Raw genomic sequence first — 12,355 nt, forward strand, 5'->3', positions numbered from 1 at the left:
AAAATGAAAGTTATAGACCTATAGCCAATGGGGAAATGTTCTGGGGTTGATAATTTTGACAATTTGTTTTGCATTTTACATGAGCACAGAGAGGAACATGAATATATTACGAAGCCTATCAAAATGCAGCAACGCTGATCTTGCACTTCAACAGACTTCAATGTCGCGCACTTATCTCATAAAAGAGAACTTTCTTTTTGTTTATGCAATCATTTTCTTTTTGCCTGCGCACAGCCACTATCTGTCTAGCTGGCCTCGAAAAACGTAGTAAACCGTTTGTCAAAATAACTCGTCTGCGTACTAGGCGCTTCGCCAGAATAAGTTTCTTTTTTTTTTTGCACGTTGTTGCCACGGGGCACTATACTATACGCACGAGTAGATGTTCCCGCATGCAAGCTCAATACAATACAGTTGTATGAAGCATACTTTAAGTACAATAATCGATGCGATATCATTTTGGGGTAGCTGTTGGACTTCGATGTTGTATCACGGTAACATAGGAAAAAAAATTGTCGCGCATTTCTAGGGCTCGAAACAAGAACCCCCCACATGTGATTCTGGCACTCTACCACTGGCATATGGTTCGCAAAAAGCCAGCCGTCGGCGACCCTCTAAAACCAAATGAACAAAAGTTATCGAGGCTGATGATGTGAATATCGGCTTTATTTATCGCTACATCGGTATAATACAGTCAAAAACAACCTGTTGTTTAAGGTGGATACACACGCGAGGGCAAAATCCTGCCTGCTCCGTGGGCCAAACATTCACGTGATCACTTGAATCTGGCGCAGCCGAGTTAGGTGGCATCCACACAGCCTGAGCGCCGTTTGCGGAATCCGTGTGCTTACTCTCGACTCCAACGCTTACCAGCTGCGCGTTTACATAATCGGCGTGCTCTATATTCCATAGCGCTGTGAATCCCTTAACAAGAACCAAAAAAGTGACGGTTGCCTCGTCACTTATCGTTTTCTTGTGCACCTCACTCATGTTGAGGTCACGCTGCGCGGTCTGAGTAAATTTAAATGCGCGCGCAACCACGACTCGCCTTTCCCGCTGCCCCGCAACAAAAGCCCACGTGGTCACTGCTGCACAACAAAAACACACGTTGCTTCAAGCCGACAACACGCCATCGTAACCACGCCAATCCGTCCAATGTTGACAGACTTGACACTGACTAAGCTAAATTGAGGTCAGACGACCGCCAAACAGATGGACGGAAATACCGGCGATCATTTTCAATCCGGACCGCGAGCAGAGGAGGCCGGACTAGGCGAGGGCGGCACGTTTTGATGACGCGCACGTCACGTGATACGCTATCGGCTTCCAAAATTCCTCCTCCGCCCGGTCGTGTGAATGCACCTTTACTGGCATGCTGGCGAAATTGTTGATCTATGGACACTCTACTGCCTACACTGCCGCTGTGGTACATGACCTGAGTACCTGCTAAGAGGCGCTGGTTATAGGAGATGCGCGGTGCTTACCGCCGAAATCCCTCGGGTCACAGTTGTAATAGAACGCCCAGTCCTTCAAATGCTCGTAGTGGTCGACATACCAGCAGCTGGAGATCACCAGCTCATATCCGCGCTGAGCGAGGGAGGCCGCGTACTCGGGCCAAGGGAACGAGTGTCCGAGGATCGATGCCCTTCCACACCTGCACCACCGTATTCTGGGGCGAAGCCTGCAAGCGCGTTTGTGCGGTTAATGGCCGCGCCACGCGAGCTTAAGGCGAGTTTGAACAGCTGAACTGACAACACGGGACACAGAGAGACAGACATGGACGTCGCTGAACTATCAGCTCTCTTATTTCGCGCACGCAGATATATATACATACGAAAAGGTAGTACACGCGCAAAAATCTAAAAACAGATACACAGCATCTCTGCCTCGTATCGGCCACGCAAAGGGCGTCAATACGCGATTGAAAACAAGCTGCGGGAAAGATATGCTCTTTGTTTAGGTGTCAGAGTTACTGAGGTGGTGCTGACACGCGTGTTCCATTTTCAGAAATCCCAACAGCCCTCACGCTTCCCCGTTCTTGATTGTTGTTACTCTTTCTCCACAGGCGGACCCTGTGACAATGAGCTTGACACGCACAGCCTCTGCTATGAGCCGCTAGGTGTCAGCTGAATGCAGTTGCCTTTATTGAGGCAGCACGTTCTCTGGTCCAGTCATTGAAGGGTTGTCCTGTTTGTCCGTTATATAGTAAGCATGGTCGCATGATAGGGGGATGCGATACATGACAGATTGTTGGCATATCGCGAATTTTGTCGCCTGGCTTTCGTAGATCCCACTTTCTTCTGTCGTGCTCATACGTCTGAACACGGTCGATTGCTTATTTGTGTTCGAGCCTTGTCTACTAGCAATTTTGTAAAGACTTACTACCCGCCATGGATATATGCAATCACGGCAGGGGGCTTTCATACGTCGTCTTCATTTGACAAAGTCCGGCTGGGGTTCTCGCTTTGCAGTCTTTGAGGCATCGTTCCGCAGATGGCAGCTCCGTATCGCTCAAGCTTGAAGTCCCTTGCCGTCATTCCATATATCCACGGCGTGAGTCACAATGTTCATGCCGACTGCTAGCAGACACGGCTTGGAAGGAAGCTCCAGACAAGGCATCGACCATTTTCAGAGGCGTGAACACTGACAAGGAAGAGGTGGATTCAATGAACCTAAGCAAACCGATGATGCTTTCGTTTAGCTGATCAATTTGTTTTCAGAAAGAGCTCCCCTTCTCTGTAACCTTGACATGAGAAACGCACTCGATACCAGCGCTGCTGTAGCACACAATCTGACAAATAACACGGGCCATATACCAAGCAGAGTGCTTTCTACAGGCTTGAGAAGCTGAGCCAGAGAACTTGACACGTGAAGATTGTGCTTTTAAAAGCTAACTAAAACAAAATGCCATTCCATATATCCACGGCGTGAGTCCCAATCTTATGCCGACTGCTAGCAGACACGGCTTGAAGGAAGCTCCAGACAAGGCATCGACCATTTTAAGAGACAGGGGTAATTGGAGTCTCAGGGAGAGGCCTTCGTCCTGCCGTGGACGTAAGTATAGGCTAATGATGACGAAACAAAATGTGTCTGGCTAAAATGGTTACTCAAAAAATGAGTAGCCTACACTATTAAAGCGATCTTGAGAAAGCTGCAGGGTTAGTAATTGTAACATTTTTTAACAGCCTTCAAAAAGCCCCTAAGCAGACGCATCCGTTTAACTGTAAATCCTACCAGGTCGCTCCCGAGATGCTTAAACAACCCGCGGGAACCGGCGGACGCCCTCCAGTATTAAAGGTCATGCCGACGAGCCGCGTTGGTTCTCAAAGTTATAGGATGCAATAATGGCGGCGTTTTGTTTTGTTTTTAGTTTCGGTAGTCAAACCGTCTACTTTTGCAAGCACTTCAGGACGCGTCCACTCGTATTCGAAACGTAACTTTTTTTTTTTTTGTGCATGGAGGCTAACGTAATCTACACTGTCTCAAACCTGGCTTCGAGACATGGTTCTAAATTTTGTTGCAGCTGGCTTTTAAAACCCTGTATAGACCTTTTCATCGGGCGAGGAGGAAACGGCGCGCGACGAGCCTTTCCTCCTCTCTGGCTTGTGCGAGCCGGCGCGGCTTGAATGTGTTGCCGGTCGCGCGCTGCGGAACGATTTGGAGATGTTTTAGCTAATTCTGAGTGCAATTTACGGGATGTCAGTTGTTACGAGGTCGTCGGACAACCACTGCGTAGCCTTTAGGCGCAGCAGTAGCTACGTATCTGTAAATTTCTCTTGGATGTGCAAAAATACGACGCGCATCATGAGCCGCGGTGTGTATGTGTTCTGAACTGTGTTGGATGCATCGGTTTTCACTCGATGAAGAGTTGTTGTGAAACATTTCCATCAGCCACCGGCATCGTTCTCACGCATTTTAAGTCTAGTACTAGACTTAAAATCACTATGTCTACCTTAGCCTCCAGCAAGAGGCCGAAGGCTTTGCTCAACACAGCGAACACTACGGTTGGCAAACCGACATGATACATACAATTGCTTCGTGCTTAGATCGGCATTGCCTTTTTTGCCCTTTAAGGCACAATGTACAAAGGGGATCGCATAAAGAGAATCCAAAAGCTATATGTAAGTACACAATTTCCGTAAGATGGGTGAATGCGTCGTAAATGACTGAACCTAGGAGACTGAAAGAAAAAAAAGTTCATATGACCTCCTTTTGCGGCAAAATAAAACAGAACACGGGATAACGACGCAAGAAGACTCCGCATGGTCGTGCCGCATGCTTGGACCACTTTGACCATACCCTATATAGAACAAACATATCTATAACACAGCATGTAGTACTGCCTCGGGCGCTCGCACAGTCTGCAGCTGGTCGTTCGACCACTTGAAAAGTGTGATTCACACTGCACGGCAGTGGCGCACCGACGGGGGGGTTCGGGGGTTGTAACCCCCCCCCCCCTCACCTGAAGCCGACTTAACCCCCCTCTTTTGTTTCACCCCTTTTCTTTCCTTGCGCATTTGAGTACTGCAACTAAGATGTAAGACGCGCAATCGTCTGCACACTCACAAAAAGCGCATCTTTTGACAATTTCCCGTGAAGAAATTGAAATTAGTGCTATATAGGTGGTATTGGCAAACTGTCAACCCCCCCCCCCCCCCCCCTGGCAGAGATCCTGGGTACGCTACTGCTGCACGGTATGCGGTTATTATTAACCAAACTATTTATTTGTAGGAGGACACCTTGCCCAGCAAACAAGGCAGTCGCCCAGTGTATCTACACATAACATCTTGAACGCTTGCTCAAAGTAAACAGCACGACTTATTCTCCAGCATAACGGTACCCACGCTTTTAGGATCGTCAAATGTTTCGTAACTACTCGTTGCAGCTAAACCAGATCTTAGAATTACAGTGCTGAGAATGGTGAAGTAAGGTAACATTCGTGAAAAGAATTTTCAGAAATACCTAACTGATATCCGAGGCTGATTGTAAGCTCAAACAAACGCGCGCACCTCACACTGGGTGCTCCGTCCGCCCTATACCACCAGCAGTTACTCCAGCCGCTTAATAACTTCAGACTTAAATTCCTTCACTTCGCCTCACAGGACCGTTCCCCACGTAGAATACGCCACTTCATGCTAAATAGACCGCGCGAGTGCGAAAAAATGCACCAGAAACTGCCACCGAGCGTATACCACAGCATACAACACGGGCGTTCGCCCAAGCCAGCATGCCACCTGCCCATAGATGGCGCCACTACCTACGCAATGGCGGCGCCCATGAAAAAACGCTCTATAGTTTAGACGAAGGGCTGGCTTTCACCTTCACGTCGTTGTCAATGGGGTCCTGCCAGATCACGACCTTGGCCCCTGTCCGGGCCACATTTTCCAGCGTTCGCTCGACGTAATACTGCTCGACATCACTCGTCCACCTGAGGTGGTGCTGCGAACGGAAGGCATCGACCTCGGGACTGGACTTCCTGCACGCACCAGGGAGAGAGACAAATGAGTGGTAAATGATGACTGCGCCAAGGCATCGCAATTTAGTGCTTCTCACGATTCAATGCACTAAAGCAGTTGTTATGTCATGCAAAATAGGAAACATGATAATTATCTTTCTGCAAGTACGCTTGCCCACACGTTGCGCTTGACTCCTACACGATGGTGCGCGTATCCTCCTAGAAGTGGCAATAAAGCAGAAACGCATCACCTCTTACTGCTACGATTCTCACAGATTCTTCCTGACTACATCATTGCTGTTTTCTACCCTATCCTTGTCTCAATAATAGCATTAACTGTAGATCGACTATCTTGTGTAAAGTAACCTACGTAGTGCCGAAAGGCCTCCTTCCAGTAGTTCGCGTATCCCCTGTAAACTCATAATATATTGAAGCATATTACGTAATGCTCGGAAAATCTCGGCTGATTTTGCAGTGTATAATTTTTTAGCAGCATCTGAAGGGTGCTTGAGTAGTTGCGTTGCTTACTGAAAAGCGTGCAAAATATTAAGTAACATGTCACCTTTGAGTGAAGTTGACGTTTTTTTACCACTTTCTGTCGTAGCACATCCGCTACTGCTTAAACCCACCGGACAGCTACGCTACAAAACAGAAGGTAAGTCGTTACAGGCACCGTTTAGATGTCATGGTTCACTGCCATGGTTATGGTCCCTGGCTTTCTACTACTACTAGTTCTCTTTTCTTTTTTTATTCCCCGTGTGTTCGAATTCCCTCGAGCGCTTTGTGTACCAATAGTAAACTCCTCACAACAGTGATGATGCCCTGCTGTCCTGGAAGAATAAAAAATTTAAGTCCTAGAGCTCTTAATTACTTTAGTTTAATACGACAGAATGACGTGACATTTGGCCTCTATGTGAGTCGCCGATCATTTTGACGACGTGATGTCTTCGAGATTGGGTGTAGTAAAGGGGACGGTAAGGGGAAGGCGCAAGCAGGACGAGTATTCCTTGTCCGACAATTTGATCACGGAAGTTTTCGTTCTTGTGTTGTGCAATTCAACCTTGTGATTTGAGCACGCCAGCTAAATTTGCCTTGCGTGAGAATAGAAATGCGTACTACCCGCATACGAAAAGACAACGAGTATTAGGTTAGCTCCGAACGAGTCCATTTCTGAAAAAAGTTGCAGTCTAGGTTCAATGTGATCTGCCATGAGAGTGCATCGCAGGTACGCACTTTGTGCGAAGCTTTCATACGACATTTCATGTCACACGTTGCGATGGAGAAAGGATAAGGATACTGCCAAGTAATTTGGCTTTTGCGGTATTCTGTACGCTGTCTCTTCCAAACAACGCCATTTGATCCTAACCACGTATGATGAATTTCTTTTTTGAAATTGAATTGAGAGCAGACCATAGGGCGTGATAGGACTGTGCGAAGTAGTCTGCTTTCCTGTCTAGCTTGGTTCTCGGATCCCCCCGCCTACTCAAAATAAGCCATTTTAGAGCGTCTCAACTTCTTGCATTTTGGTACACTGGATAACTAGTTTGTTGTACATATTATGCGCAGTTTCCTCTCCCTAACTATCTCACATAAATTCTATTTCACAGAAGCTTGACAGCTAATCCATGCAGTTGGCAAAACGTAGTGGCTCAATGGCACTGGCGGCAACGTCTACTAAGCAAGGCATTGGTTAATAGACGAAGCCGAAGTTCCCAGCTTACGACTGCCACTCAGCTGTTTCTGTTCTTCACTAGTGTAAAACAAAAAGGATGTATCTCTTTAAATACCTCATACCTAAATCTAAGTACACTGTCTGTTCTTGCCTCTGGCTTCCACGTAAAGGCCGCTGCGGCAGCCGGGATCAAACAAAATATTTTATTTTCAGCACCACTACAGAACAGAGAAAATTATCCTCCACCCGACAGTAGTATAGCACGAAGCTAACAAGCTACACAAAACGACAACGAACAACCAAGCTTAAACATGAAGCTACTGTCAAGTGGATGAAACTTTTTACGCCTCCATCTGGAGGACCTCCGCAGAACGACTTTGCCAAACTCGACGCTTATGTGAACGTAAAAACTGTCACCTTATCACATCTTCAAAGTTCCAAAAAATGTTATTACATATAGTGGAATTATGTCAGTTTTCCTTTTGTTGAAACATCTTGCACCTTGTAAATAGTTGCACAACAATTTTTTATGATCGTTGTGCTACTGAGCTTTAACTAGGTCACGAGTTCAAGTCCCTGCCGTGGCGGTGGCATTTTGGCGGGAAGGAAATGCAAAAAGGCTCGTTCATTTAGATTTAGACACCTGGTAAAGAACACCGGGTGTGGTTTTGATATGTAAAACCAATAAGTCTTCTTTTTTTCAGCGATTGTGTGGTTTGAATTAATTATTTCGTGCTTGCCTGATTATCATATCCTCCGCGTTAGCTTAGTTTCGTAAGGCGACCACCTCCTAAAAACGGTGGCGACAATATCAATCTTTTTGTTTATTTCTTCAACTGCAAAGCACTTTTTTTATTTCTTTTTTTACCCGAGAGACGCTAATGGTATCTCTTTGCGTGTTCCAGGAACTTGAGGAGCATATCAACTTTCGCCATCATAAACTTTTTTTCACGTAATGCATTTCGCAAGAACTCATTTGATTATTTAATGCGTGCAGCCTGGAGTTTGTATTAGGCCATGCGAGAGCAAAATTTCCCATTTTTGTTGATTCGTCGTACCAACAATCGTAATATACTTCGTCCATGCCGAGGTGCACGTATGGATCCTTGAAGACCCGGGCCACCTGGGAGATCAGCTGCTGCACCAAGTTGTAGCTGACGTTCCTAGTCGGGTCGAGCATCTCGAAGGCCGCGTGTGCGCCTGGTTTATCGGTACCCCTGCTGCCGTTTCCATAGCAGGGCGTCAGCGCGTCTGCATGACGACAGTCGTGTGATCGCTTTTTTTAACAGGCATCAAACATTTTAGCTCTCAACTTGCAGTGTTGTCGGTTAAAAGATATTTCCCTGCAGCAAAAGCAGCCATATGCCTTTTTCTATAAACATATTTCCTGACTGTGTAACGAGATGGGGGATGACTAGAGACCGGATTTTAGGCAAATGCCTTTTTTGTTCCTTGCGCTCCTATCACCCCACTTTCATATATGAGCGTGAATAAGAGGTTAAAAAGGGGTTTTATAGTGTTTTTATAGTGCCTATAAATGCCTATTTTGGCGTTTGTGCCTAAATGCCTATAAATGACTATAAATGCCTATTTTCAATATCGGCGCCTATATGAACACTATTTAGCCTCAAGTTTCGCTTTCGAGTGCCGTTAGGGACCGTTATTCATGTTACCGGGCAACATTGACTGTTCGGAACTCTATGGTGTTTAACGTAGTCCTTTAGTTCAATCAACTTTCGGAAAACAACCGCTAGCAGCAGTTGCGCCGCGGTTGGCGAATGCGAAACCGCGGTGAGCCGTCAGAGAAAAGGGGAGTAAAGAGCAAAAGAAGAAAGAAAAATGTGATGTGCACGCGGCTTTTGTTTTGTTTGTAATTTACTTTCTAAGGTGTTCACTGCCGTCGAGCGTTCCTTCTCAGTGTACAAGATCATTCTCAGTGACAAAAGGAATAATTTTGAATCCAAAAATCTGGAGATGGTGGTAGTTTGCTATTTGTCAACGTAGGTTAACAGCGCAAGGCTACCAGAGGGGACAGAAGAGAGAACAGAGCGCTGAACTTCCAACAGTTTATTTTATTCACACCAACTGTACTTCCAACAGTTACACAATAGCACACCAACCGTGCGGAGAACGCCACGACAAAACCACACAAAATTCAACGTGGTGATAGCCCGAGGTATCTGATCTCTTGTCAATTAGAACGACCGACGGGGTACTGACGCAACCATCCCTCAAACGTAGAATTTCTCCCGCTTCGATTATCTCCCGTGTAACACGGTCTCTGTGTTTCGCGACGATACTCCATTTTTTTTAAATCTTGGCCTGCATCCACATGCACAGCAGTGGGCAGAAAGCCATCCCTGTTTTGCGCGGTCTACATTGTACTTGTGTTCCTTCAGCCTTTCATTTATGCAGCGGCCCGTCTGTCCGATATAATATTTGCCACGAGACAGGGGAAGCCGGTAAACGACGTTGTCCGCGGAATCCATAGGTTTCTTTTGATGTGCGATACGGCACTCTCGTTTGGGCCTGGATGCTAAATGAAAGTCTGAAGGAACACAAGTACAATGTAGACCGCGCAAAACAGGGATGGCTTTCTGCCTACTGCTGTGCATGTGGATGCAGGCCAAGATTTAAAAAAAATGGAGTATCATCGCGAAACACAGAGACCGTGCTACACGGGAGATAATCGAAGAGGGAGAAATTCTACGTTTGAGGGATGGTTGCATCAGTACCCCCTCTGTCGCTCTCACTGCCAAAGAGATCAGATACCTCGGGCTATCACCACGCTTGAATTTTGTGTGGTTTTGTCTTGGCGTTCTGCGCACGGTTGGTGTGCTATTGTGTCACTGTATAAATAGCGATGCTTTCTGGAAATAAAATAAACTGTTGGAAGTTCAGTGCTCTGTTCTCTCTTCTGTCCGCTCTGGTAGCCTTGCGCTGTTAACCTACCTTGAAGCACGTTTTACCAAGAAGCCCAATCTTACACACTTCTTAGTTTGCTATTGTTTCCACAATCTTCACAGTGATTCTTAGGCTACGTTCCGCGTGCTCTCCAAACAGATTTCTTCAAACACGTGCACTTCAATTGGGCGGAAGTGTATTTGGCAGTGTAGGGGCGTTTTGCCGGTACAATTCCGATAATGTCATTGTATATGAGAAAGTTGCCAGACTTGTACCTAAAAGTCGTCATGTAAGAACATCTTAATTTTTTAATAAATTGTAATCTTTCTTGCATTTATTATTTGTCTGCTTTTGTTGTGTCTTAATTTAATTGCGTCAGGCGGACACTAAAGTAGCGCTTTTTTATCAGTATTCCCAGCTTTCAAGTATTCTATTTCATCCTTGTTTCACTTTATGCAACGCTGGAGTACAGTGTCCATTGAACATGAATATGAGCAGTGTGCTTGTTGAATTACGCCAAATGATCGTCATTAGTCCAGCAGTTTTATGGGACAATTGCACGGCTATGTTCAACTGTTGGCGCCTTTGTGCCATCATAAACTGTAACATTTCTTGTTTTCCTGTCGTAGATACAGGTCGCACACGTCTTTGTTTGAAATTATTTGCATTTATGCAGAAATTTATTGTGCCTATATTTACGACGTTGGAAGGCCTAAAACGTTGCTTTGCCTGCCTATTTTTGGCGCCTAAAACGCGCTTTTTTAATGGCTAAAGATCCGGCCTCTAGTGATGACGTAGAGTCTGGTACCTTGTTACGATACGTTATAGAAAACTATACCTTGCCAGGGGTGGCTACTGTCAATGTCAGTTCTTGCCTAGACGCGGAATTTCGTCTGCCCATGAGCGCATATAGTGTAGCGTGTAATGTGCCCATATGCTTATTGTGGAGCGGCGCGTTGAAAAAGCGCGGTATGCAAATGACCAAGACTGCCACGGTACATAGTATAACCGCAAGTAAACGTGAAATGGCGTCAACTTGTGGCTTGTTACGTAAGATTGAGTGCGAGGGGGCAGCATTCTCATGTGTCTGTAGGCTGCTCGTCAACCACGCCCCCTCACTTTCCACCCTCCCTTCTGACGACACCTGTGAAAGGCGACTGCGCCCAAAATGCCTGTTTGTTGTCACAGGGACGAACTTGTACTAATGTCTGACTCAATATTGTTACTGTGTGGCACCAGTACATTTACACAAACTCCAGGATAATGTTTTATTACATTCTTGTAATAAAACATTGACTGAAAGAGTTGTCCAATGCGTCAAAACAGGGTTATCGAACCGCTGTTCACACTGGAAATTTCCGGTGGGCGATAACATCAGCTACCGCGAAATAACGTTGCGCGACGTCGCGCGACAGAAAATAGTTCTCGTCGCGCCGATCGGTGCACGACCAATTTTCGTTGCCGGAAAGAAAGCATCGTTTGTCGCAAGACAATCAGTATTACGAAACACCGGAGGGGATAGGGGCGGAAGATGTCCTCGGTTGTAAACATTGGCTAGTAATCTTGCAAATGGCGCAGGCCTGTCCAGTGACGTCGTTCTTTGCCTGTATATTTGCTGGTGTTGTGCATTTGTGCCATGGTTCATGTGAAAAGAAGTCTATAGGACAACTTCACTGAGTAGTACGTTGACGTTGTGCGCATTAACATATCTGTGGATTAAGAGTGCGTATTAAATGAAATTAAATTATGGCGTTTTACGTACCAAAACCACGATCCGATTATGAGGCACGCCGTAGTGGGGACTCCGGAATAATTTGGACCACCCGGGGTTCTTTAAAGCGCACTTAGATCTAAGTATACGAGTGTTTTCGTACTTCGCCTCCATCGAAATGCGGCCGCCGTGGCCGGGATTCGATCCCGTGGCCTCGTGCTTAGCAGCCCAATACCATGGCCACTAAGCAACCACGGCGGGTGACAGAATGGGTTTCTCGTGTTGGTGAGAGAAAAATCAGGCCTTCATCATAATTACGTAGTATTTTTTTCTTTTCTCTGCACTGTTGGGTCAGAGAAAATTAACTTGATAGTTCAATCACGTTGCAAAATTTATTGCTCTCTCTCTCTCTCTCTCTATATATATATATATATATATATATATATATATATATATATATATAGGAATAATAAGGCAGTTTATCCTGCGCTGTGTATATGTAATTGTGAAATGGTGCGCGCGAGCGACGTCTTGGACTGCGTAGCACAGTCGAGACCAGCACCACAGTGATGCACACGCTGTAGTCGTGAGCACGATCAACAGGGTGTTGTTGGAT

General features: G+C 45.9%; 1 protein-coding gene across 1 annotated transcript in view; it reads right to left on the minus strand.

Annotated features, from left to right (window-relative positions):
• Positions 1–12,355, minus strand: part of LOC119461751 (beta-hexosaminidase subunit beta-like) — a 90,800-nt gene that overhangs the window by 26,642 nt on the left and 51,803 nt on the right. Inside the window, 4 exon segments of the mRNA XM_037723125.2 lie at positions 1,482–1,614; positions 1,616–1,678; positions 5,317–5,473; positions 8,183–8,375. Of these exon segments, the coding sequence (XP_037579053.1) occupies positions 1,482–1,614; positions 1,616–1,678; positions 5,317–5,473; positions 8,183–8,375 (546 nt within the window).

Source organism: Dermacentor silvarum, chromosome 8 (genome assembly GCF_013339745.2).
Source record: "Dermacentor silvarum isolate Dsil-2018 chromosome 8, BIME_Dsil_1.4, whole genome shotgun sequence".
NCBI lineage: Eukaryota > Metazoa > Arthropoda > Arachnida > Ixodida > Ixodidae > Dermacentor > Dermacentor silvarum.